Source organism: Tauraco erythrolophus, chromosome 7, assembly GCF_009769465.1.
Source record: "Tauraco erythrolophus isolate bTauEry1 chromosome 7, bTauEry1.pri, whole genome shotgun sequence".
Taxonomy (NCBI): Eukaryota; Metazoa; Chordata; class Aves; order Musophagiformes; family Musophagidae; genus Tauraco; species Tauraco erythrolophus.
In genome coordinates this window covers 59,516,223-59,543,615 of record NC_141471.1, presented here as the reverse complement: position 1 = coordinate 59,543,615, position 27,393 = coordinate 59,516,223, and the positions used below count along the sequence as shown (strand labels likewise).

The 27,393-nt window shown below is 37.8% G+C and overlaps 1 protein-coding gene across 2 annotated transcripts in view; it reads right to left on the bottom strand.

Annotated features, from left to right (window-relative positions):
• GOLGA4 (golgin A4) overlaps positions 1–27,393 on the bottom strand; it is a 77,057-nt gene that overhangs the window by 40,001 nt on the left and 9,663 nt on the right. The window contains exons 3-12 of one of the 2 annotated variants that reach the window (XM_086614324.1): positions 20,225–20,323; positions 14,933–14,998; positions 13,472–13,786; positions 11,406–11,453; positions 10,770–10,826; positions 7,102–7,200; positions 6,453–6,585; positions 5,603–5,790; positions 4,086–4,169; positions 3,068–3,215 (exon numbers count right to left, since the gene is read on the bottom strand). In XM_086614324.1, the coding sequence (XP_086470450.1) occupies positions 3,068–3,215; positions 4,086–4,169; positions 5,603–5,790; positions 6,453–6,585; positions 7,102–7,200; positions 10,770–10,826; positions 11,406–11,453; positions 13,472–13,786; positions 14,933–14,998; positions 20,225–20,323 (1,237 nt within the window). Of the gene's footprint in view, positions 1–3,067; positions 3,216–4,085; positions 4,170–5,602; positions 5,791–6,452; positions 6,586–7,101; positions 7,201–10,769; positions 10,827–11,405; positions 11,454–13,471; positions 13,787–14,932; positions 14,999–20,224; positions 20,324–27,393 lie in introns of those variants that run through there. The other variant, XM_086614325.1, reaches the window with a different exon arrangement.

The following is a 27,393-nucleotide window of genomic DNA, read 5'->3' as shown; positions in this document are numbered from 1 at the left end:
CACGCTACTCCAGAAGACCAGCCTCAGCTCCTTTCTCCTTGCCTCTCCCACCCAGTGTAACACCAGTCCCCACTGCCAAGGCTTCTCGCTCACTTCCCGGGGCTGCATTACGTGTTATCTTTAACTGCAGTGCCATCTGCTGCTGAAAGTCTTGGAGAAAGCACTGGACAGGATGGCAAAGGAGGGATTTACACGTTTTCTTCCTGAAGGCTGACAGCAGGCATCTTGTCAAGAGTTTGAGAAACAAAGGTTGAGTTTATTTCCTGTAATTGATGTGTGCATCTAGGCAGGATTTTAAACGCACAGTGCAAGGTTTTTGTTTCTCTGTAACAAGGTGCAAAGCACATGTTAGCTAAGCTTGCAAAAGAAATGTTGCCTACAAAAAATGGCAAGTGAAGCAAAATGAATTTGCTTTCTAAAGACTTTTTTTTTGTTTACTGTACAGAATATAAGTTAGTCAATAATGAGCATCCTGAGAAGTTAGAAAGGACTTATGCTAAGTAGTCTCAGGAGTAATAAACTTCAGTTTACCAGTAAAGTTACAAATACTATAAATAGCTTTGTTGAAGCAAAATGTAAATAATCTATGTACATGGCAAAGCTTAAAAAAAAATTCAGTTGCAGTTACTTCAAGTAAAAGTGCCTGAGAAGCACAGAATTTACTTTTTAGAGCCCAGTTCAAGCACCCAATGTGTGATGTAAGAAAAAAGAGCCCTTACCCCAGTCCTGTTCATACAAGGCTTGGGAAAGGCACCATGATTCACTTATTGGCATGTGTGGATGCACAAAAACAAGATGCTCTGTGAGATTTCAACATAATGTACCTCTAACTACAAAAAAAATGAACTTCAACTGGGGAGACCAAGTTAACAGTTCACACAACACGCACAAAATAAGCATACATACCTCTGCACTATTTCAGTACACAAAATGCATTAATATTAAATCAAACACTGGAAAATTTCACTAAAGTCACTGAATTACAAAGAAAAAGCCAGACACGTAACTCTAGGTAAGTTAAAAACACAAAGTGGAAAAATACACTACTTTTTAGCCTGCAATATACCACTATGAAAGTGAACTCCAAGTATAAGTGTATTATGCTTATCCTTATTTTATCATAACATAAATGAAATTAACATTTCTACAAACACAGTATTCCATGAAGTCAATTCCTCACTAAATCATGATATAGAAAAAGAGAAGTCTAGAATTTAAAAGCATCTCACATCAACTATCCGAGAAACAGAATTTTAAACATGTTGACCTCAAAATCATGAAACTGCCAAATTCTTAAAACTGGTACAACTCAAAGGTTGTGACCTAGAAGGAATTTCAGGCTCTTCCAATATTGAGGGTGGTTTTCTCGAATGCCTGAACAATTTAGTTCAACTGTATAGAACTACACTTCCATTGTATGTCACAACTTTTTTGGAAAGCATAAAGCCAAGGAAGTAATAGGAAAATCTAATAAAGCTCACTGTACAATTTTGCCTGTCTTTGAAGTAGTATTAAGTAATTTTCCAAAGGTTCCAATATTTATATACGTATGCTTGACAGAATACAAAAATAAATGCATTCAAAGGTAAAGTGGATGTTTATGCACCATAAAGGTTACCAAAAGTATTTAAAATTTTATTTAAAAGAGAGCATATATAACATAAAACTTCCCCTAGAAAAGTGCAGCATACTCAACACATTATTCATCAGTGAAATTATTTCTCAGTACAATAGTTAAGTTTTCCAGGTATCCAGAGCATCAGCTCTAACCCGTTTTCAGCTTCTGGCTATGCAAACCTGAGGAAATTACAGTATTAATGAGAGTGTCTACATATTAGTTCATAATTCAGAGGTTTCTATCGTTTCAAAAAACACAGTGTTTCAAACAATGGCAATAACTTCACATCTATAAAAATATTAAAATATTCTTCAGCCTTTTTTTTTTAAAAAAAATCATGAAGAAAAGCTTCCTAGTCTCCAAGAACTGAACAAAATCCAACTTTAGCAGGACTGACTGACTTCTGAAATATGAATTTCCAGAACTAAAAAGACATGTGCAACCCGAAAGGGTAGGAGAGGAGGGCACCTAATCAAATGTGTTACTTTCACAAGATGGACATTCAAGCTGCTTTTCTGTATCACAACTGAATCATCTACCCAAAGTAATCTTTAAAATTGAAAGTTCTGATCTAAATCGACATAGATTTAAAATAAAACCCTATGAACTGTGTTGTTTGAACTTCTCATTGCTTTTTAGAGAAAGAAAATATGCACCATGTTTCATGCAAGCTAACCACATCTGAGCTTCTGCCGAAAAAGTGAACTCCTTTAGACGCCTATGAGAGAAAACTAAATTCTTCTACAATAATTTTGATACATATTGTGCAAAACAATTTCACTGTTTAAAAAACAAAGGTAGGGCAGATTGACCTTTTAATTGAGTTTCAAGCAAAAGGAGAACTGCAGGCACACGTAATTAATGTTACCCAATTTCCATCAAAAGCAAACTACAGCATGTAACAGTTACATAAGGTTCCAAGCCTGAAGCAAAAGGAATCATCACTGCTGTTTCGCTAAATAGAAATCAGAAATGCTTCTGCTACAATTATTGAAATAAAATGCTTATTATGGTTTTAACAAATCCTCTCATTTCTACTTTTTCCCAAGCTCTTATACACTCACGGCTACGTTTACTACGTAAAATACTAGTGGCGTAATAATGATAATTTATAGATAGTTGTAAGTTTCCCTCCTGAAGTTACACCAGCACAGAACTCTATCAATCTTTTCTCCTACAAATGGGAAAGTACAGCTGCTCTTCAACAGTTTCCTTCTTAACTCCAGTTGAATTGATAACAGAGACAAACCAGTGAAAAAAACCCTTAAACTCTGCTGGTCAGAAGTGAAGTTAGTAAGGATGCTAGCAGGGGTGATATGCAGAACATTAGGAAAAAGAGCATCTCTTAATATTCATTCCAAACCACAAGTGATGAAAGAGTGCAAGAAGACCACGCTGAAGCTTTGTCATGTTTAAATGTGAAAGTGAATAATCCCCAGAATTTCTTACCAGCTCTTTCAGATTTTTCCTTCTGTTCTTTTAATTCCTCGCCTTTTGTAGTTATTTGTTTGATCCGAGCACGCAGTTGGGCTATCTCCTCCTCCTTCATTTCCAATGTTTCGTGCATTTGTCGCTTTGTCTCTGCAATTACCATGCCCTATGGAAAAGGTCCTTGTGATAAAAAGCTAGCAAATAAATAAAACATATAGCTAAACCAATTTCAAGTCAGAACACGATACTTGTCAGGAATAAACTTTAGTCTACTACTACAAGACCAGAGATCACAGTATTTCTCTACGTTAGAAAACAGAAAATGGTAATAAAAAGAAGGTAAGAATAGGGATTATTTTGAAGAGTAGCCAAATTTTTATCTAGCAGTGAAAAGAACTCCTCCAAGAACTAAGGACCATCAGAGAACTTCCTCCTTCTGGTACAGGTACTTGTCTTTGAAATATGCATTCTGTAAAGAAACCAAAACTAAAAGGACTGTAGTGTGTGTGCTTCTCCTTAGAGAACATACAATGAGTGTCAGTCATGTTGCTTATCACAGCACCAGAACTTACTCCATGTACCAAGACTGTGCTAAAAAAAAACTTAAAGGAACAAAAAGCAGAGAAACTCTTCATATTTCTAAGAAACTACAGTTCCTTCTCCTTCGTTGGTCATTTTTTAAATCCTTTAACACTGTATCTCATCTTCATTAGTGTTTGGGGGTATTTTGTTTGGTTGGTTGGTTTTTTCTGATGTTCTACTTTTTTAAAGCTGGCATTGAGGAGTGTATTCAGCATAATTGCTCCATCGAAAACAACATCGTCTTGCAGTATTAAGTATAACCTAACAGACAAATACCCTAAAGTATCTATACAATAAAATCCTCGGGCAGCTTGAATTATTTGTTCGTTAAAACATAAACCAAACCACATCAGACAGCTAAGAACAGCTTTTAATACCAAGAAGCCAGATACTATGAGTTTTAAAACATCATCTTCACAAACTACACTGACTTGAAAGAAATTTTTTTGTTTACCTTGTCTTGTTCTAGCTGCTCAATCAAATTCTTTGCATCGCGCAGCTGCGTAATCAGCTTAGTCTTCTCAGCCATGTGAAGGTCCTAAAAAAAAAAAAGACCCCAACCACAAGGTTTAAAGCACTGCCATCTGTAAGAAAATGCTTTATTCTGACAAACAGCTCTTACCCTGCATTATGCCTTGGACGAAGAGCACCAAACAGAATCCAGGGAAATTAAAGGAGACAGCTTTAAATTACTTTTAAATCTCTCAGTGCCAGGCTGCCTCATGGCTTTCATGATAATTGATATGTGTATCTTTGTTCAGATATGTGTAGGCCTTTTTTTTTTGTGTAGGCCTCCAAAGTTCCCTCATGGATGTCAGAGCTGCTACAGCAAAACGGGCAAGAAACATGCCTAAGGCATCTGCTCTGTTACCTGCATCGTGGCTTACAAGAGGATCTCAGCAATGCAGCGTAACTGCTTATTACCTGCCTTGCTCTGGAAAAGGTCCTTAAAACACTCCAGTCTTTCAGAGCTCTTTCAAGCTGGGCTAGTGCTCAGAGAACAAGGCAGATAAGAGAACCTGATCTCCAGAAGTGAGGATGAGTACAGCTCTACTCAGCACATTTTCACGTTTGCATTACTATCAGTCGCCCTACTTGTACACCACACTCAGCATTAACGGCCTTAAAAGGAAAACTGAGCAAAATATTAATTTATCTTTGGCACTGCACTTATGTTATCTTCACTATATTGTGCCCTCCACTGACCTGCCTCTTTTTATTTTCTGTTTATTTACATAACTGATGCTTCTTCCACTATGTCTTAAAGGTTTAGCTCTGCTCAGCTTCTCTCACTTTACCTCCTGTCTTCTGTGACAGGACAGTCTTTTCCTCACCCCAACTTCCCACAGCTACTTTATTTCTGATACCATTTTGATGGTTATTCATACAGTAAGTTTTAATACCCTTCTTTACAGTTTTTTTGAGTAATTGCTCAATGTGTTCATTGCAGGTGGGTTTTGCACCTTTAACTACAAAAAAGTACAGGGACAGTTTGTTTAATGGTCTGCCCTATTAATAAATTCTGGAAATAATGGAGTTCTTACTCCATTCAGAGTTCTCTGTTCAGCCTGGAGAAGAGAAGGCTCCGGGGTGATCTTATCACAGCCTTCCAGTACTTAAAGGGGGCCTACAGGAAAGCTGGAGAGGGACTTTTTCCAAGGGCGTGTAGTGACAGGACAAGGGGCAATGGCTTTAAACTGAAAGATGAGAGATTTTGATTATAGGAAGAAATTTTTCACTCAGAGGGTGGTGAGGTACTAGAACAGGTTGCCCAGACAAGTTGTAGATGCCCCAGCCCTGGCAGTGTTCAAGGGCAGGCTGGATGAGGCTTTGGGTAACCTGGTGTAGTGGAGGGTTTCCCTGCCCATGGCAGGGGGGTTGGAACTAGATGATCTTTGAGGTCCCTTCCAACCCAAACCATTCTATGATTCTTACTGTATTTTAGTTAAGAGTTAAGAGCATTTTCCACACCTTCATTTTCTCCAGTTCCTGAAGTCTTTCTTCTAACTGTTCTTGAAGTGCCTCTTTCTCGTTGGTTAATTGGGCGCAGCGCTCCTTATGAGACTGAATCATCTCCTTACAACGTTGCAGTAAGTTCTCTTGGCGCTTCACCCTCTGGTTAAGAGTTTCCAGTGTTTTAACAGAATCTCCACTACCCTCTACGAGACAACATACCAACGTTATTGTATGGATACTGTTTCCAAAATGTAAATCTGCATTCATCATTCACACTGCAGGCAACTCACAGGTCTCTACAGCAAGCTGTGCAAAGTCTGAAAAACTTCCTAGTGACCACTGTAACTGCCAGAAGCATGCTACACATACACAAAATCGTAAATGCAGTCTCTCACCCCAAATTAATTCACAAAACAGTTACTAAACAAGCCTCAAAACCAAACTATTATTCAACAAGGTTTTCTGTGCAATTAAAAAGTCATCATGATTTAAAAACCTGCCTGCTGCTACTAAGAAAATATTCACAAACAGGAAAAAACACAAAGCAAAGCAAATCACACTGCTCGAGTGCCAAGCACACAGATTCCTGCTTTCTCAGGGCTGGGTATGACGTTAATTCTAAAATATCCAAGTTGGCAATACTACATTCAGCAGGATAAAGGCCATGTTTAGCGTCTTTCCAAGCTGTACTCCTCTCTGTATAACTAGCACATTGGGTAATATTTTACTGTTTCAAACCAATTGTCTCCTCCTAGAAAATATATCCTTACTATGACATGTTCAGTCCTTATTGTTACGCCATCACAAATAACAGCAGGCTTATCCCCCAAAATTCAAGATCTCTTGAAAAAGCTGCAATACCTACCACGGCTTCCTAGTTCCGCAGTATTTTCTGTACTGATTTCTTTTGTTGGACTCTGAACTTGTGGTTGGATATTGGGATCAGGCAATTCAGTGTCTATCTGACCATTCTGTAGCCTTTGTTTCAGCAACGATACCTAAACAAAATATTCTTGTTGTTAAAAACAAGGATTCTAAGTAGATCATATTTTCATCTTCAAAAGTAGAGAGCTAGATAAAATTTTATCAGCAAGTGGAGAAACGAAATATCTGTCTGAATTTTTTTAGCATTTTTTAAAATTAGAATTATGTTTCCAATTAACAAAAATAGTATCATTATGAGTGGAGAAAGACCAATTAAGCAGAATACACAAGTTTTGCCAAAGCAATTGTAGCTCAGACATCTGCTAATGTTGTGTTCTTGATCATAAAGGCATTACAAAGGTATATAAGCGCAGATCAAATAATCATATTTACCATGAGTGAGATTTTACAAAGGTATCCTCTACCACAAAGATGCACTTAATTTCTAAATAACCATAAGTTCTCAAGAAGTTTTACAACATCATAGCAATTACAATAAGCCATGGACATGCATTATAGGAAATACATAATTTAAGAAAAAAAGTAAGAGCAGCAATTTTAAAGAATATCTGTTGGGTAAGGTATCTCACCTGAGTTTGTAGGACACTAATAAGTTGATCCTTTTCTTCTAAGGAAGCATCAAATTCCTCTTGAAGATGTTTCTTAGCTTGTTGATCCATCTGGAGCTCCTGAGAATCATAAACAAACACATCTCAAACGAAAACTGAAATGTGAATTTAAAAGGCTTATCAAAATATTATGAAATAATACTAAAAACACTTATCCACAGCAGTGACCCCAGAATACAACCATAAAGTGGATATTGCTTTCACTATACAACATTCCACACAACACAGTAAGAACATATCATTACAATGCTAGCATTAAAACAGCAAGAGTCTAGATTTGATGCAAAACTATCAAGGATTCTTTCTTTCTAAAAATAAGTTTGTGTAGGGAGCACTTCAAGTCTGCTCCTGAAAACTCTTTTCCATGCACACATTTGTCCTGGAAGCTGAAGACTGCACTTCGGTAAACTAAATTCTTCATTTAGCCACCAGATTAAGTCAACATGAACAGCAGAAATGTAAATTCCTCTTATGCTCATTCAATATGCAAGCATTCTAACAGGACAAATGCCATCGGCTTTTTTATTCCTCAAGTGTGTCACAAATAAGAACGCCAGAATATGCCCAAGAACTTAAGTGTGTGGCTTTACTTGCGTTTATTTGACTGACCACCTTTAGAAACTTTCATATGTTGCCTAAATGCATTAGTAGGATCTACATAATCTTACAAAATACTGGCTAGGGAGGCTTCTTTCATTTACATTCTACACTTTTGAAGTTTAAATATTTTGATTTCTTTAAATAATTATTGTTCTAATAAAAAAGCATTTAAAGTTAAATCAATTCACATCTAACTGCTTATTGAGAGAATCAGAACCATACGCATTTCATGCATGTACTATGAATAATTTCCCAAACTTGTATTTTTTTTATTTATATATCTACTTCATCCATATATATCTCCCCAGCAATTTATCCCAGGAAACTAATGCTTCTATGAGCACTATTCTGCAAAGATCACTTGTATAAAAGCAAGCACTACCCATAAACATGGGTTCTGTTAGCCAGGCAAAGATAGAGGATGACAGAAAGAGAAGGAAAGGATGAAAAAGCAAACAAGAGACAGAACACAGGTCACTGGATGCTTTCCACGTTGCTTTCCTCCAACTCTGAATCTTGCTTTTCTGCTCTCTTGCTGCCTATCCCCCACCTCCAAGAGCAAATCCTGGCTGCAATACCTGAGCCTGATAGCCGCTTTGAGAAGCACAGCGGTGCGAGCTGAGCCTGCCCAGCCACGCACACGAGGGACAGTGCTGGAAGGCATCCCTGGGAAAACTACTCCTCTCTCTCCCCAAATAACTATATCCACTTTTTAGCCCCGCATCACCTCAGGTTCTCCACAGCTACTGATCACCCTTCTGCCTCGTGCTTCTGAGCTTTGGAAGCAATTCCTTCCAAGCAAAGCAAAGCAGCTCAGTGCAAGAACAAGCGCCAAAGAGATTTACTGAAGCCAACACAGAAATAGTCCTCTTTCGATCTCAAAGTCCCATCTGATCCTTGGCTGAGAAGGAGAACGCTAAGACTGCTTGAAAACTGCTATTGAGGAATTATTCTTAACACGAAAAAACTAAGGTAAGCAAGAGACACACTGATTTCCAGTGACTCTCTCATGCTGTCAACTTGGCCTCAGAGGAGACTTAGTTTAGTCTTACACGGCCCTCTTAGAAGAAACTTGTCTGATTCAATGTATGTATGGGGAAAATAGACTCTATGATGAAGAAAATATTTTTTAAAATTCATTTCTGATAACAAATTATTACATCAATGAGTGATCTATTTTGTATCATTTTAGCTTCCACAATGAACAACATACCATTTTATTTGTAATTTTTCTTTTAAGTCTGTTTTACCTAATGCTATAATACTTGGGCTTCCCAAAGACTAAAAAACTACTTTTTGAAGTTTTTCAATTAACAAAAAAGAATGTCAGTGTTAGATTTGAAGGAATCTTTAAATCTACAAGATTTACAAGAATTAAATTAAATTTTACGTCAAATATATATATAAATTTATATACATAAAACTCAGAAAAAAATATATATAAGATATATATGATTGGAAAGACTATGACAGAAGAAGTGAAAAATAAGTATGCACACATCCAACCCTTTTTCATAATCAAAAGCTTTAACTGTGGCATATATATGCCTTCCAAACTTTATCAACCCAACAAGCTGGAAAACTAAACCTACTGGAGCATGCAGATACAGACTTAACACAGGACGAGCTTCTTTCATTTGACCTTGTAGTGAACTGGAAAAAAAAAACATTGGCAAACCACTTCTGTCAGTAATGCTGTGGGTTTTCCCCTCCTATGGGCTGACAGTTTGGCTTAGGACAGGAGGAGAGCGAAGGCACAGGCTCTGGCGAGTGCAGCAGACTCAGTATTCTGGCCCCTGTTCTCAGCTGCTGGGGCAGAAACGGCACAGATCTGAACCAAAATCCTATCCCCGTGGCACACACGGTTCACAGCCTGCTTACCTGGATTACACCCTGCCTTGCTGAAGAAAAGTGCCCACCAATTTGCCAGTGACCTCCTTTTAAATGACTGCCTGCCTGACTGGTTGTGCAGGGGCTTACGAGCACATCCGGATGCTCACAGTTGCCATCCCTCGCCCTCAAGGGAATGACCCTGATCCCTGTGTGTGGGAGAGATGTCGGACTGCCTGGAGCTGGTCTGCCTTCAGGCAAAGGTGGGACCTCACCATGATCTGATGGCTCTTGCAACCTCCTTGCCAGTGTGGCTGCTTGGCACGGCGCACACCTACAGCAGGAGTGCAGCCACAGAGAAAGCCCGTGGCTCTGAGCAAGCTGGTACCCAGCTTCCAGGTGAGGTAAGAGCATGGACAGAGAGGCCCTCACACATCTCCAAACCTGATGCTGCACCGGCTCTTGGGGCAGCAAAAAGGCTTCAGCTTCGCATTCTGCTTCATCAGGGTTTGACAGTATGAATTTGTGAAATTGTCCTTTTGATTTGCTCTGCCCAATAATTTGTACATGTCTTTAATTCAGCTTCATGTGTTTATTATCAATATCAAATACATTAGAGCTTCTCCTTTAGTTTCTCTATAACCTAATGAGACAAAAATTACAACACAACCTACTTGATGTTATGATCGAAATCAAAGTACACTGCAAATCCATTAAAACAATGTAAATTTTATAACTTAGATCAAGACGAGTATTTTTAAAAATTTGATCCTAATTTTTTATTGATGGTCATTAAAATCTTTATTAAAAAGTGCCTATTACTTGTATTTGCCTAACATTAGTATTTCTCAATACTAGAAGAACAACAAATTGCACAGGGACATCTACTGCTAGGCCCAGTAATACTGCAGCAAGAACCACGTACATTTCTACCCGTTTCACACTGAGCAGAAAAGCAGTTCAGTTGGTATGATCAGCTGCTCTGGCTGAAGAGTATGACAATAAGCTGCTGAATGGAAAACAAGCCAGAGAAATAACCCCATATAAACAAATGAAAAGAAGTGGTAAACAACGCTGCTGTGCGATAGGAAATATTTTGTAAGGTGAACAAAAAGAAATAAAAAAATCAAAAGCTAGCCAGAGAAAGAGCCTAGGTATGTGTGGCACAAAGTAAACGCTCAATTGATAAAGGAAATTACCTCTCTCAGTTCTCCAATTCTGCGAAGTGCTTTATCCTGACTTTGACTCAGAATGCCCTGAAAAAAGGAAGAATAAACATCAGGTGTATTAAACGTAACTTTATTTATAAAGTACAAATAAATTCATAGGACTGTATTTCAGCAGAAGAATTAATGATTTGTATTTCTCTTTCAAGTCAAACTTGATGTGTAAGCATTATCATGAACTGTCAACTGCAGGTTGGCAATCTCTCACCTGAATTCAGCTGATGCAATAGAAAAGGCTGGAGTACAAATAGCTTCACAGATATTTTGACAAACTAATATTAGCTTGGCTTCCTTAGAAACCCCAGCTAAGAAAGTATTTTGTTATACACACACACACATATATATACACACACAAGATATTGTGTAAACATACACACACAATGCACTGAAAATTAAATCATAGAATCATAGAATCATAGAATCGTTAGGGCTGGAAGGGACCTTCAAAGGTCATCTAGTCCAACCCCCCTGCAAGGAACAGGGATATCTCCAACTAGATCAGGTTGCTCAGGGCCTCATCCAACCGGGCCTTGAAAATCCTTGTTTGCACTACACGTTTTAAGATTCAGAAAAGCATTCGGACAAGATGGGATGAAAAATAATGCTTACTTGTAGCTTCTTCTTCTCCCGCTGGATAACTTGATAAGCAGAAACTAGCTAAAACACAGAAATCAGGTACAATGATGGTAATGATCTGCTTACAGCTATCAAAATAATTTGCTTAGTTCTATCACTATCTGCATTTTCAAACTCTTCACTTCACATGAGAAAGCTCTTCTGACAGAAACATACTTAAATTTTCTCAATGTTTCCTTTTTCCCATTTCTAAAATATCTCCAACGTCTTAAAAAAATAAAGCCTACATGACAAAACAATGAGGTTACTCAGCATTCACGCAGTTTTCCCTTCACTAAAAAGACCTCTAAGAACAGCCATGCTTCAATACAGGCAGTCAAAAAAACAACTGTATATAAATCAAGTTACATCCCAGAGAGCTGCCCCGCAGGGATGTACATTTGTGAGGGTACAGGTCCCAGAGAGCTTAAATAAAATTCATTTTGCAATGAGTATGCATTAAAAAAATACACTTACAAGTCTAGCAAAAAATGGTCTGTGTAATACTGAATGTTCTCATCCCATGTGCTTTGCATATACCCAGCGGACAAAGACAGACTGGAAGGGGACAATATTTCTCATTGTAAGCTGACAAAAGGACTTCATGAGTAACTGCACAATTTAATTAAAAATTTGATCACAATTGCCTAAGCTGTTCAAAGCTTAAGTAGCATAATGGCACTTGGAACTAGAATATTCCGTTTTCAAATCGCTGAAAAATTAAAGGAAAACAAATCCAAAAGACCAAAACCAGAAAACTCTAAGTCAAATGATAGCTTTAAACACTTATTTAAAATAAACAGGGATTTTTTCAGAATTCAAAATTACTTTTCATTTCATAAAAGTAATTTCAGTCATACTTATTTTGCACTTAAAAGAAAACTAAAACTACTATGGATGGTTTCCCTTACCACATTTTGAGATACTAAGTTTGTATCCTACTTCAAATGGAAAAAAAAATTTACATTTTAAATTCTCATTACGTGTTGAAAGTACTTTCTTTTAAGCTCCATCAAAACAGTTTTTTCCAACTGAACTAAAGAAATACAAAACCAGAAAAAAACCCAGACCTTTTTGATAGAGAAAATTAAGAGTTCCTGGACAGACTAAACTAAAACAAAACAAACCTACAAATTGAAGAATTTTCATTTTGGCAAGACTATTTACAGAGACTTTTAAAAAAATATCTCATTATACTAGCTGGAACAGAATGAAAAATTAATGGGAGACAACAATTCCTGAACTAAAGGAAGACAACTGTTTTTTTCAGGCACATGCTGAATACTGTAATTGCTATATACATATTTTAGATTCCAGGGATTTTGGCAGTAATAACCAAAAGTCTGCACAGGAATTTTTGTATTTGAGGGCAACAAATGTTTAAAGAACTGTAAAAACCAGTGCAAATGACTGGTTTTAAATGCAAAACACACATACTTAAAAAATAAATAAATCCAACACCACCACTTGGAAAGCTTTACTTTTCCCAACAATTTGGAAAATGAGTAGCAAAACTACTTATATCACAGATTTTCACTCAAACAGCAAAACAAATAGTCCTTAAATGAATTCCTTCCAGGGGATATCTGCAAATTACGGGCAGTAGAACTCCTTTATTGAAAACAAAGCACTTGCCCATCGCACATACATTGAATACACATTTCGTACTTCAATAACAAGTTTTGGAAAAATAAATTTGCTGTCATGTGAGTAGGAGCCATTCTCACCTCTGTACTGAACACCCCTTGCTTCAGGCTTTCAGCAGAAAGCATCACAGGCCTACTTCACGTGAGTAACTACTAATTCATCTCTATTGCTGACAACTTCAAATTATTTACAAACAAGAGAAGAACAGCATTTCCTCATTTTATTACCAGAAAAGCATCTGGCCTATCTAGGCCAAAAATAACTAGACTTAAAACAATAACTTCACTTCCATGTTAGCTGTGAGTTGATCCGTTTGCTCCAAACAGGAGAACACGATTATCCACTACCGCAGTACCTGTTAGCCTCATCTTTTTCCCCTCTCCACCCAGGTAAGTCAGCAACAACATTCCTACCTCAGAGTACTTTGCCCTATAGTTGGCCAAACTGCGCTCCATCCTGCGCAGTCGCTGCAGCAGCTGCTCTTTGCTGAGGCTGTCCATGTTTCCCAGAGGCTCTTCTGTTTCACTTTCAATGTCGGAAGGTGGATCAAAGGTGGGACCGGCTGCATCCAAGTCCAGCCGATTCAATGAGTCTTTTGAAGAAGATCGTACCAGGGACTCCTTAGAAGAAGAGCGGAACAGGGAATCCTTTACTGGGCTTCGAAACAAAGATTCCATGGAGGGAACTCGGAGCTGAAGCCTCTGGGCAAAAGACTGAGTGTCACTCGGCTGCAAAAATTCAAAGCAAGCAATTACTTCGGCACTGCTTTTAGACAAGACAGACACACTAAAGCCCCGGAAAGAGAGACCTGACCAGGGCAAAGGAACGACTGTTGCTTATCCCATGCACAACACCAAATAGCTACCACTCCCTTAGAAGAATCACCTCCTTGTGCCGAAAAATCAAGCATGCAACTACCAGACGTGGGCAATTTCAGAGAGCAACTAAATCCAATAAACTACAGCTCTGATATAAACTTCCAAAAGAATGTATTTCTGTGGAACCCCTTTAAAAAGTGAAGAATATGTAACTAAAATAAATAGTTGCATTTACTGTTCTTCCAAATGTAAAAAAAAATAATTGTGACTCACTTCTTGAGTGAAGTCTGTAGACTGTATTTATCTCAAAGGCACAAAGATATTTTCCTATGATTAAGAGAACAAATTTATTGTAAAAGTCCTTGTGCAGTAGTTAGTTCTAGCATGCTGTCTTAAACAGTCTTTTTTTAAAATTTTATTTTAAACGGCTTTATGATTTTTACATAAAATAATCGATTCATGCAGCTAAGGTATTTACGTCATTCAAAAAAAAAGTCTCTGTGCTATGGCACAGCATACTGCAAGTGCTACAGAAGCGATGTGAAAGCATTGTTGCACGATGTCGCCCCTTCCATCAAATGTTGGGACACACGTGCTAGGAGCTACTGCTAATCCCACTCCAGCAAGCTAAATGTTTTCTGAGACATACTAAAGAATGACTTCCACCTTTATCACTAGCAACGTTTTTTTTTTAAGCCTATCAGTTCCTTCCCTTCAGCTAGAAATTAGCTTTCTAGCCACACAATATTCCCTCTACTTTTGAGAGCCAGGTGAACACTCCCAATCCCACGCTGGCTGCCTGAGCAATGAGGCAGCCTGCGGCACGCCGTCAGGTGCTGCTTATCCACCCCTGCAAAAAAAGCTCCACGCATCAGTGACAATGCTTAATGCCAGCTAATAGGATTACACACAAACAAAACACCTTAGTATCCTGACAGGTGAGGACTTGTCATCCCTACTCCAGCACAAAGATACATATCGGGCACTTAAGCCAACGTAACACAAAGACAACGAAGCGGTGAAGGAGGAAACAAACCCCCTGTATCCTCCCCGTACCTGTGGGGAAGCTGGTCCAATTCCATCATTTTCTGTTGATCTGGGAAGTGGTTGTTTAGTTATGTTCTACAGGAAGAAAAACAACCGTTAGAAGGAATAGACTACAAGGATTGTAATTCACCGATTCCTACAAATATCATCTGTGCTTTTTCCTTGCCTGTGTTTTTAGTACTTTCTTTTGAATGTTTATTAAGATGTCTTCATGCAAACAAGCTAGTTTGTTAAATTCAAAACAGATTGCTGCAATATACAGAACTACAAAGCAGCTATGTGTGCATGGATTAGTATGAGACATCTGCAAATGCTGACATCTCCAATTAAATTATTCATAATGATTATTTATGCAACACTTATGCACAAATCAAAGAAATACCAAAAAGACAAAATGATAGCAGGAAAAATCTAATTGATGACCAGTGTTGTTTACAGCCAACATGAGTAACAGTGCAATCAACATCAACTTTGTTTAAGTACACTTTGATGGGGGTGGATGGAAACTGCCTGGAAAAAAAGTGCTGGTAACAGGCTGTTTAAGAATCCAAAAAAGCACAGGAAGAAAAACAGACTTTCAGAAAAAACACCCTGTGCCAAACTTCACACCTACATTGCTTTGCATTCCCAAACAAACAAAAAAACTCACCCCCAAAACCAAAACCAACACAACAGAAAACAAGAGTTTTGTTGGGTTTTTGTTGGGTTTGAGGTTTTTTTGGTTGTTTGGTTTTAGTTTGTTTTTGGGTTTTTTTTTTCAGAATTCAGAAACTTCTGTTCCTACTCTGTCTATTCTGCTTTTCCTATGTCCCGTGTTCACAAATTTTTCCAACCTGTATGAATCCAGATGGCTTTCTGGTGTTTACACCAGGTCAAACTGAAGTAGCAAAACACGTCAGAAACCATCTTGGATATAAATTTTTTCCAAGAGAAACAAAGCACTGAGACATAATGAACAAAGTACGGGGAATTCAGCTAAAAGCAGAGTAACTTTTAGTTTTTCATCAAGATGTACCCAGACAGTTATACGCAGCTGTAAAATCTCAGGTGTACATCATACAACTAAAACATCAATCACAATCATCCATCTATCTGCTACACAATTACACCCACAGCTTCTGGTCTGTGTGGATACACAGATAAGCAAATATAAACGTAGAAGCGGAATGATTCAGTGTGAAAGGGCTTTGGAAAGGTTTGACATGGAGCAAACTTAAGGAAGCACAAAAATAGCACAGAAGAAAGAGAAACCCAGACAGTTGAGGAAGCCAGAGAAATGAGCAGTCACCCAGATTCAGACAAAGTGCAATGAGCAATAACCAGTCACACAAGAAGTCTGGATTTGGAAACCGCGCTTCACCTGGCTTGAACAAAGTCTGCATTCTGTCTCTGAGCTCTATTCTGTTGCGGTGGATTTATTCCTGATAGACGAAGAGCTCTTACTGGGTTTTAAACAAAAGCACTCCTACATTTTGTTCTCAGCTCCATTACCTGTTCTTTTTCATTTCCTAACTGGAAAATTAGTAATAAGAGTAATCCAAATAAAAATTTATCTTCTGCTTTATAATTTACAAAGCATCTACCATGCTAGTACTGGATTGACAAGAGAGGAAGACAAATACTTTACCAAGAATTACAAAAAAGTTACAAACCTCTTTCAAAATCATATATTCTCATACCCATAAAAAGAATTAAAGAAAGGTATGGAGGGCTGTACATCTAATTGATAGGAATAATTTAATAATATTTAAGATCTATTTCAAAACACAAGATCAAGTAGATTTATTATATCTAATAAGGTGTTTATGAATATAAAAATGATAGATGCTTTTCTTTTCTGTGAAGATGATTAAAAAGCTGCTATTTAAGGATTTATGAAGATCCTTAAAAAATGCCATTTGAAAACTAACGTGGCCACTTTTAAATTTCTCCTATTAATTGTGCTGACATCTTTGTATTCAATCTGCGCGAACAAAATTAGAACCTGTATTTGGGATTAGACTTTCTATTGGCATAAATCATAAAAGGGATACTAGTAATCTTTTATATAAAGATTTTTTTTTATATAAAAACTGGACTACCACAATTACCTAGCTGCTGCAATTCTAAGTCACTGTGCTCTAGGGCAAAGGGTCATATTCTGGTGTCCACATAGTGAAAGGTAAGCATGAAGGGAAGTTGCTATAGATAAGAACGGATTCCAGAGGCTTTGAAGAGCTTAAAAGCCCTAGCCTTTCATAAGCCTTAAGAGATGTTTCAGCAAAACCAGAAGCACAGAGCACAGGCTGGTGCTTTGAAAGTCTTAAAAACCAGCAGAGTTACGCCAGGGTTTCGGGAGACCAACAGAAGTCTTTCCTCCATGAACCCACAGAACATACACAACTATATGTCTATCCAAAGAGCGCTATACTTACAACCTCTAATAAAAAGGCTGCTTTTTGTCATTAAGATGTACAAATCAGAGCTCAGTTTTAACTGGAGCACATTAGGACATTTTAGTGACATTTGTGCTTCCTTACTTCCCAATTTCTGAAATGCAAACTAATACATCTTGTTTATGTCTCAACGGTATACATAGATTCATAAGCCTAAAGAGTGAAAGCTTAAATGTCTGAATTTAAAAACATTTTACTGTTCTCCCTCCTTCTCAGGTACTTCAAAATTGAGTAGATTATGGAAGAAGAAAGGAGAGCTTAGTACACATCAACTGCTCTCATTTTCCTTTATTTTTTCTTTAAAAAAAATCTCTGTCAAAGAATATTTGAACTATTTCTTCATGCAACGAACCCATACAGCTTAGCTGGTAAAGAGTTTATACTAACTTTGTCTATGTCGAAAAATCCACAATTACAATCACTTCTCTATGACGCACGTTCTCCTGGATGCCACGCTGCTTGTACACACAGTTAAAATACTGCTCTCTTTCAGCAGAATTAATAAGCATTTTTGTGTGTTGATGAAACTTTCCCTGTCCCGCACCTTTAGTTTAACTAGGTTTCCCAAATGTATGTGGGTTTTTTTAATAAATATTTGTATATAATTGGCCTTCCTCTTCCCTTTAAACTTTTATGTCATTGTTTTCTCCCCTCCAACTCTTACTGTGAGAGTACAGCTCCAGAGCTTTCAAAAAGTTCAGAGAACAAAATCAGTTTTACAGGTACTGTACTATTAATACACATTGGTAAGACATTAATGATAACTCTTACATTATCATCATCTGCCATGCATGCAGTCTCGTACATAAATATGCAAATCAGTGATTCCTTTCACTAAAGTATATACTAAAAGATAATATAAAGACAACATTGGAGTATTTGCATAATGTTTTTCAAAATGCAACTCTACTAGGGACGTTCTGTAGTGTAGTTGTGCTGATTTTGGCCGGGATAGAGTTAATTTTCTTCACAGCAGCTAGTGTGGGGCTGTGTTTTGCATTTATGCTGAAAAGAGTGTTGATAAACAAGGATGTTTTCATTACTGCTGAGCAGTGCTTACACAGAGTTAAGGCCTTTTCTGCTTCTCACATGATCCCACTAGCCAGTAGGCTGGGGGTGCACAAGAAGTTAGGGGTGGGACAGAGCTGGGACAGCTGACCCCAACTGACCAAGGGATATTCCATATCATATGACGTCATGCTCAGCATGTAAAGCTGAGGAAGAAGGAAGCGGAGGATGTTCAGAGTTACAGCGTTTGTCTTCCCAAGCAACCATTACACATGGTGGAGCCCTGCTTTCCTGGGGATGGCTGACCACCTGCCTGCCCATGGGAAGCGGCAAAGGAACTCCTTGTTTCACTTTGCTTGTGTGCACGACTTCTGCTTTCCCTAATAAACTGTCTTTATCTCAACCCATGAGTTTTCTCACTTTTACCGTTGCGATTCTCTCCCCCATCCCATGGCAGGGAGTGAGTGAACAGCTGCGTGCAGGGCTTAGCTGCCAGCTGGGGTTAAACCATGACAGTAGTGAAAAGCAGCCCAGAACTGTTTACTGCTCTAAGTGTAGAAAAGCTTCATTAAATTTGCAGTGAAACCAAGTAGTGATCACTGGACCTGGAATATGGCCAAAATACCTAGAACTGGAAAAAAAAAAAATCTAGTAACTATTTCAAAACTACAGATTTCAGCACAGTCTGAACGTCCTCTCTGCTCCTCATCAAAAAGCTCAACCTTGAGAGCACCATGACTGAGCTAGTAATGAACCTGTGCTCTAAGGGCATGCTCTAAACAAGTATAACCCTTTACAACAAACGAAGACTTTCCACAGATCACCTTTTTAATCACTGTTTCAGTCCAATGTTGCTTAGCTTGAGGGGGACAAGTCCAAGACAACATGATGTGTTGCATTATGTCCATCTGCTTATCAAATTCCTACCGTTATACCTTTCAGTGACTTGTCATTTTCAGCCTCTGCATGAGCAGTAAAAAAGCACTTGCTAAACTGGAAAAGCAAAGTAATCACGAAACATGAGGATGAGCTGGGACTCTAAAAACCACTGTGTTTTGAATCACTATGGGCTCAGGAATGCGATGCCTCTGAAGCACGTGAAAGATGCCATCTCAGTCCTGTGACAATAATGGGATGAATACAGCTTTATACGTGCCCATGTTCGAAAGGCAGTGGCTTTCCTCTCTATGCCTGCTTCTTTTTCTCCACTCCTTGTTCTCTTCTCACTGAGCTTCTCCACTTGTATACTGTGAAAACAACCTTTCCAGGCACAGAAATACCTATTTTAAATAAAACCTGTTTATTAGAAAAATCCAAACTATTTATCACCACAATAATAGCTGCCAAGTTACCAACTAGAAGTAGCTGAATTTCAGTCTCTATGTGAGATAATTATTTCCTGCTACCATTAGTAGTAAATTACATTGTGAGGCTTTCACTGTACACAGCAAAAAGCATGTCATTTTTAGACAAAAACAATCTCAACGTTTATCATATCCATTTATCTTGAAATGCATACAGACATACATAAAAACGAAGAGGAAGACTTTCAATGACTTTTAAGCCACAAACATACAAACTTGTGCAACAATTATCTAAGAGTTGTGCAGAGCGTGGTTACCTGTATAACAGAAAATGTGTTAATTGTTTTTATGTTACGATAAACTCCCATCATCCAGCACACCAGCCAGGAGCTATAAAGTACTACCTCCGTGAAATTTAGTGCAGGGTTAGCAACAGGGTAGTTAAGATAGATGCCTTTGTGAGAACAAGCCACAAGCAACGCTAGGTTTGCCTTCTAGTACAGTACTCTCCTCCCCCTGCTAAAGGCATCACTAAGAGGGGTGGGAGGACTCACCACACCGTCACTCTGTGGCTTAGGTTGTTTGGTGGGATCCAAAGCAAAGATAGTATACTCAGAGAGAAAAGCAGGTTCTGCTATCATCCCGGCTAGCAGCTGTCATTCAATGCAAAAAGCAGGAAAACGAAAATAAATCAAGTAATAAGGTAAAGAACGTTGCACGATTTTATTCAATTTTCCACACTATTAAAAACATCATAAAACCATACAGCAGTTTATGAAACAACAGATACTGATAAAGGCAGGACATAACCAGAAAATATGCATTAGATCATTTAAGAACAGCCAAAACACAGTTTTGTTCATTTGGAAGTAAAGAAACACACATATAAAAAAAAAAAATCCGAGTTTAGCCGAAGATAAAGACATGTTTCAGGCACTGATATTGTAATTTTTTTTTAAACTTCCATGGATGACTCATCTTCAGATACCACTGAGCCTTCTTTGCTCTCAGTTATGCGTGAAAAACTCGTTATTGTAAAAATTCTATCAGTATTTCAGTTACAAACAATACAAATTCATGCTTTTGACTTTTTCCAGTGCTCTTCTATACTAGAATTCTAACTATATTGAAAAAAAGTTCCTTACAAAATTTTTCAAACTACTAACAAGACTATTTTGTAAAAACACTACAAGTTGAATCAACCATTTTATCAAGACAGTATCAAATAAGAGATTTAAATTCCTAGAGACTAAAAACAAAGAGATTGGAATCTGAATTCAAGCAGGGTATACGCATGTAATGTAATGCAATCTAATGCTGTTACAATGCTGTAACAGATTTCAAAAAATACTCATTATTTTACTCACACACAAAAGTTCAAGGTTCAACCTTCTCATAACTTGAGTTTTCAGAACTGTGCTGTCTACTGATTGATCCAAAACGCAATATGGTTTTTCTTTCTCATTATTTTAGAACAATTTTGTTTTATTTCAAGTTACTAAATAGTATTTTTAGGAATCAAATCTATTAGAACATAAGTTAAGAGTTTGGTTATTTTTTTTTGTGACTGTTTCATTGACTCTAGTGCTCCAGTAGACGAATTACATAAATTCAAATTGAGAGGGGAAAAATATTTTCATGTGTAAGATCTGAAATGCTACAACTTGCAATTCGTGTCCACGAAACCCTTTCAGAACACGTATTAAGTGCTTAATGTTCAGTGACATTCAATTAAGTCATATTCAATAGCCTCTGAACATCAGTACTGACTCTCTATGTCTTTTCTCCAATGTATTTCTACGCTGACAACCAAATAATTACTGAAAAAAATCAGTAACTGAGACCTAAATTACCAATGCTGCAGAAAACAAAGCAAAATAAAAACCTAAACAATGTGCTTTCATCGCCTCCTATCTGATTCACTATACTATATACATACATATATATACACACACACACACACCCCGCTAGTACAAGTGTCCATTGCTGGAGAATCCTGCTAGTTAGATCAGAAGATCTTCTGGAGCTACAAAGGGAAAGCAGCTTTGGTTCATGGTCAAAAAAGACCCCAAACAATACAAACCCCACTACGAAACTGTGAACTGTCTTTGCAGACAGGGTATCTGCAGAGCATTAATTCTAAAATTTATGCCCAACTTTTACTTCTCAAACTGGTAAGTACAGTGACAATTAATTCTGACTTCTACTGCTTAGCTGCCCTTGTCACAGCATTTCCAAAGCTGGCATAGGACAAGTGCTCCAATAGTTTACTTGATTTGCCAAGAACTAGCTAGGTCTGAGCAACTTGGGTGAAACTTCTCACTTTTAACCTACTACAAACTCGAGCTGCTAACAAAAAAAACGGTTCCATTTCTCCTACTCCCAGTCTTCTTCCCCTCGGCCTGGACACACTCGCCCAGTGTATCCACCGTGGTTGCAACCACATGCTGAGTTTGGTCAGGTCAGTCACCAGTCCCTCTCTCTCAGCCTGTTAGAAGTATAACTCCTACGAGTAAGCTGTGTTAAAGCTCCTGCTCTGTATTTATTCAAGTTTGTAAAACTCGTGTAAGTTTCCTTCCTCATCTGAGCTTTTAGGCAAAACAAAAATAAAGAAGCTGAGAAGAGTTAATGATTCCAGAAAATCTTCGTTAAGTGGCGATGGCTGTAGAAGCTCATTGCCTTGGCCATGCTATGCATTTTGTACCTGTATCTCTTGAAAGAGTATATGCCAGAAAAAGAAATGGCAAATACTACGTACACATAAGTGTACAAACGTACAGCACCAATACTACAAGCAAGGCTGATGGCCTCGTCAATGATAAGCATGCGAATTCTCAACCACAAATAAAATGATGAAATCTTTAAGATAAAAATTACTTTGTATGTTTAGAGAAAACCAGTTAAGATGATGCAACACAGTTTGCAAAGCACTCATAAATGGATTATGGCAAAGATTATTAACCAAAAGACTATGAACATTTTCAACATGTAACATATATTATCTTTAGCTTAGTTAAGTCACTTTTAAAAACATAACCGTCAAGAACTTCAGAAATCACAGATGGTTCAAATTACCTCTTCATAGTAACACTATGCTAATGTTTGCTTCTCAAAATACTAAGTTGTGACATTTCACCACAGCATTATTTTGCTTAATCCTAATTCCATTAAATAGTACACCCAGCAACTTGCATTAAAAATAATTCCTATTTAATCTCTAACGAGTTACTATTCTTCACCTGAAATAAAAAAAAAAAAAATTGGGACTGTCAGCATGTTCAGCATCCATGAATACTTTAATCCATACTTTAAATCATCCCCTGAAGTCCATGACCATGTCAGTGCAGCCAAGTTCTAACAGGAGGGTTAGACAATAAGTATTTCACAAAACATTAATTACAAAACCCAAAACTTACAGGTAATACGATGAAGAGCTTTAAACAATGGAAAGAGTTAATTTTAAGGATCTCCTCCAAGCAGCTGGTAGGCAAGTGATATGGAGTGTATGTAACTTCTTTTTAGCAAGGTCAGAAGATCCAAGCTATCTACAGCCTAAAATATGCCAATCCACATTACCAACTGGTATGGTTTTGAGAAAAAGCAAATAAAAGGTTATGAATATAAATTGATGCAGTACTGCTTGAGTTTGCAGACATACAGCACCAGGGTCTATCATAACTAATAGTTTACACAAACAGAAGAATGCAACTAACAATGCTGTTGAGTTTCACAGATATTAGTGAGAACCCTGATGCAAGAACATCACTAAATCATCACAGCTTCACCCGACTGTTGCTTGAGTAAAGGCAAGCACAAAAGGGAAGGAGCCCATCCTACAAATAAAGGAGGGCAGAAGACAACAATACCGAGGCAGAACAGTAATCACTTTATCAAAATGAAATCACAAAATTTTCCCTCCCCAGTAGCCAAGACAAGTTTCACACTTCAAATAGCGACTAAAGACAGAATATACTCAGTCCTGGTCAAAGAGTGGCATTTCCTTAGCACAGTTAGAACTGGCTGCACCTTTTCATTAATGAGTCCATCCCCCATTCTTGGATGTTGGGAGCCCAGCAATGAAAACACTGAAGTACTTGCTCACAGTATTTTGTTATGCCAGCAGCTCATTACCTGCTATGTTTTTACAGCTAAGTTATAGACAGAGCTGTCTAATGAGTCCTGTAATTACACTACAGAATGTTTCCCAATAAATACATAGGGTTTTACCTGCACTCTTTAATTTTTTAAATCAACTATTCAGTATAGCTTTAAAACTGTCTAGTTAACTTGGGGGGGGGGTGGGTGGGCAGGGTTTAAAAGACACTAAAAATTTTTCACTTATGCCTGGAAAAACCTGCCAGTCTGCCAAAATTAAACAGATACATATATTTCCACAATGAATCTTGCACTTCAGGATTTGGCCTCAAACCCACTCTGAATTATCTCAGTAGCTTCAGCAACATTAAACATACCTGGTGCTATACTTTCTAACGTATCGCGAGCACCATATTAGCGCTGCGCCAGTAATGGGATCAATAAAACTAGACAAGCAGGGAATCCAGCCGAGCTGAAGCACACTGGAAACAGATCGAATGTGCAAAGATGCAGATAATCCTTTAACTAACCTTCTCCAACCCTCTGAATGCCATCAAATCACACTTGAAGCTTGCTACAGAAATCCTACTAAGATATTCCAACATTCTGTTTCGAGCATACTCCAGGGTAAATGAACTCCCTACCCCATACTGACCTTTACCTCAGATACCAAATTAAAGCTATAATATTGCTGACCTGTTGTCAAAATATTTAACTCCTGTTCTTTTTTGGTTTTGCTAGTTAAATCTTAATTGATTGACAAACATTTCTATCTTGGAAAGTTACAAATGAGGTAAATTAGGTGACGGTGATGAAACCAGACACCAGATGATGCTATGTTTCCTTCAATATTACCAAAGAACAATAAATGATTTTTTAAATAATCTTTGTATTTCCAAAGTCCTGAACAGCTTTTGCAGCCCTTAAGTTTGGCCTAATTAAGCAGCCTTACTTGTTCTTAACAGACTTTCTCAACTCCACAATCAACTGTGTCCATATTGTCCTTGCTATTCCTCCTCCCTCTGAAGAATTACCATACTCAAATCTTCCTGTGCTAAGATTCTGATTAGTGGAGCACAGAGGCCAAAGGTACATGCAATCCCTAGATCAAAGGGCTTCCTTAACATCCCACGAAACAAACCCCAGAATTTAACAGGGACTAGAATTTGACCCAAGTCTCACTGCTCTGGAGACAGCAGTAGTTGAACCAATGCATGTTACACACATACAATCCATGCTTGACTGTCAAAGGCAGTCATTACTCCCGTCCAGAAAAAAAGAAGAGAATCACTGGTTCCAAATTTCAGATTAACCTGTTATCACGCAAATTTGAAAATCCATACATTTTATTAGCAAAGTGCATCATGGTACACATGCACTTGTAGTATGTTAATGCTTAAAAGGTTCTATAATTGTACGTGGACAGTTCTGCTACGTTGTACACAAGCACACTAAGACAGACAGAAAGGGATCAGCCTACAAGCCTGCCTAAGGGACAAGCCAGTATTTGCTCATTTAGTTCAAGGAGCTGGGAGATGTTGGCCATCAGGCTAAAGGTTCAGAGTTTCGACACTTACTGACAAGCAATTCAATCCCCGCAGTAAAATAAATGAATAAATAATTTTGCTTATTTGTCCAAGTTGGGGAATGCCAGAAAAAAGTTGTGAATAACTCAGTAATCTGCTGAATTACATAAATACTTATTTATAGAAGGTTTGTGCAATCTGCGACATAACATTTTATGCCTCACCCCTACTGTGATCAGGGAATAGGAAAGACTGAAAAGCTGAAAGCTCAAAGTTTCTCTCTGCAATTAAAAAAGTCCCATAATCTAAGAGTGCAGAACTGCGTTTTCAGAAAGAGGTAGTACAGAAATCAAACACAACTCTTTTCTGGTTTGTTTTTTATCCTGATGAGCCATCTAAACATGCCGGTGTATGCACCAGGAGTTGTAAAATCTGGGCTTTAGATACAAACTAGGTTATACAGCCTCCAAAATTTAGTTTTAAATTTGCATGTCAAAGGTAAAACATATAGACACATATGAACCACTACCACCTTTGCACGGCAACGTCGATTTAGAAGTACTTCAAATTTAGTATATGAATACAGGAAAGATGCAGCATTAACAAAGGTACTGAAGGATTATTGTTTCAGCTTCACTTGTCCTGCTTCACTAATAGCCCACGCTAGAAAAACATCTCAATTAATTTAAAAACACAGTCATTATACAGCACTGAAGTGAGACTGAAAAGTACCTTGGCTAGTTTAGCTCTAAGAAGAGCTATATATATTGTGCTCTGCTGTCACTAATCCATAACACTCATGGGGATGTGAGTGGTATTTGGATCTGCATGCCTGGTAGGTCACCCACAGCAAGCTATCAGCTGTTTGCTCTCAGCTGATGGCTCCAAACCAGCTTTGTTATCTTCTGCAGGTAGGCCTGACTCATAACTAAGTGAATTATACAACGTAAGGAAAATGTTGAACTTCTAGGAACTATACTGAATATGATCAATATATTTCACCTCAAATTCTGTTCAGGAGTCAATACAGTCACGGTTTGAAAACCAAACACTCTTTTTCCCTAGGAAAGACTGGAAGCACTAAGTAAGCATGTTTTAATCAGCCAGGGCTGCTTCAGACAGTACCCAAGACCAACTCAGAAAGCATCCAATAAGCAAATTGTCCAAAAAAGTTCTATGAAAGTACCAATAAATGCTTTTACCTCACACTGTAGTCATATTTTACGGGCTACTTGCAACAACAGAATGCAGAACTAGACAGACTTCTGCTTTTACCTGATACACAAAAAAATTATGAGCTTCTCTGTAACACTGCCTCTGGAGATCCACAGCTCTGATAAAATAGAAGCTGAAGAAGAAAGTAGGCACTGAAAAGAAACTTACCTAGTATTCCACGAATGGAGCATACAACTTGTGGGTTTTTTTTAAAACTGAGAATGTTTTGGAATTTCGAAAAATAAAAGTCTCATCACCGCAGAATAGAAAGCAAGAATGTTTGCCTGTACATTTCACTATAATTCTTTGATCAGAGTAATGCTGTCATTTACAACTGTAATTCACTCTGAAATTGTTTTTATTCTAAAATTGTTCTGAGGTTAAATCAAAGCTTTCACATGCAATACTTGCAACTTTGATAAGCACTAAAAAGCCAAAACCATGATCTGTTAAAGACATACAAAACATAACAGCCCAGAGGAAGGACAGAGAACATACAAGAGAGCTATGAAACACGGCAATTTTGCTAAACTTTCAGTACCAAAAGCGTTAGCAGCTATTCACGTACTGTAGGAACATTTTAGCATATGATGCTCTTCAAAACCCAAACATTTTCAGTATATTAAATGTTGTCCAACTTTAGCTCATTGTAATGCCACTGACACCTGTACACAAAGCACCTGCCTGATCAGATGAGAACTCTGCAAAAAATGCACCCCCTAAAAGACGAAACGCACCCATATAATCAGGGCACATATTTTCAGAGATAGTATGTAGTATCTGCATCTTTTTAAAGCATAGTAATACTGCTGCTACACTGAATTTTAAGAAAAATCTAACCCAACAAACAAATTTCCAAGACTATTTGCTTCTAATCATTCTTTTAA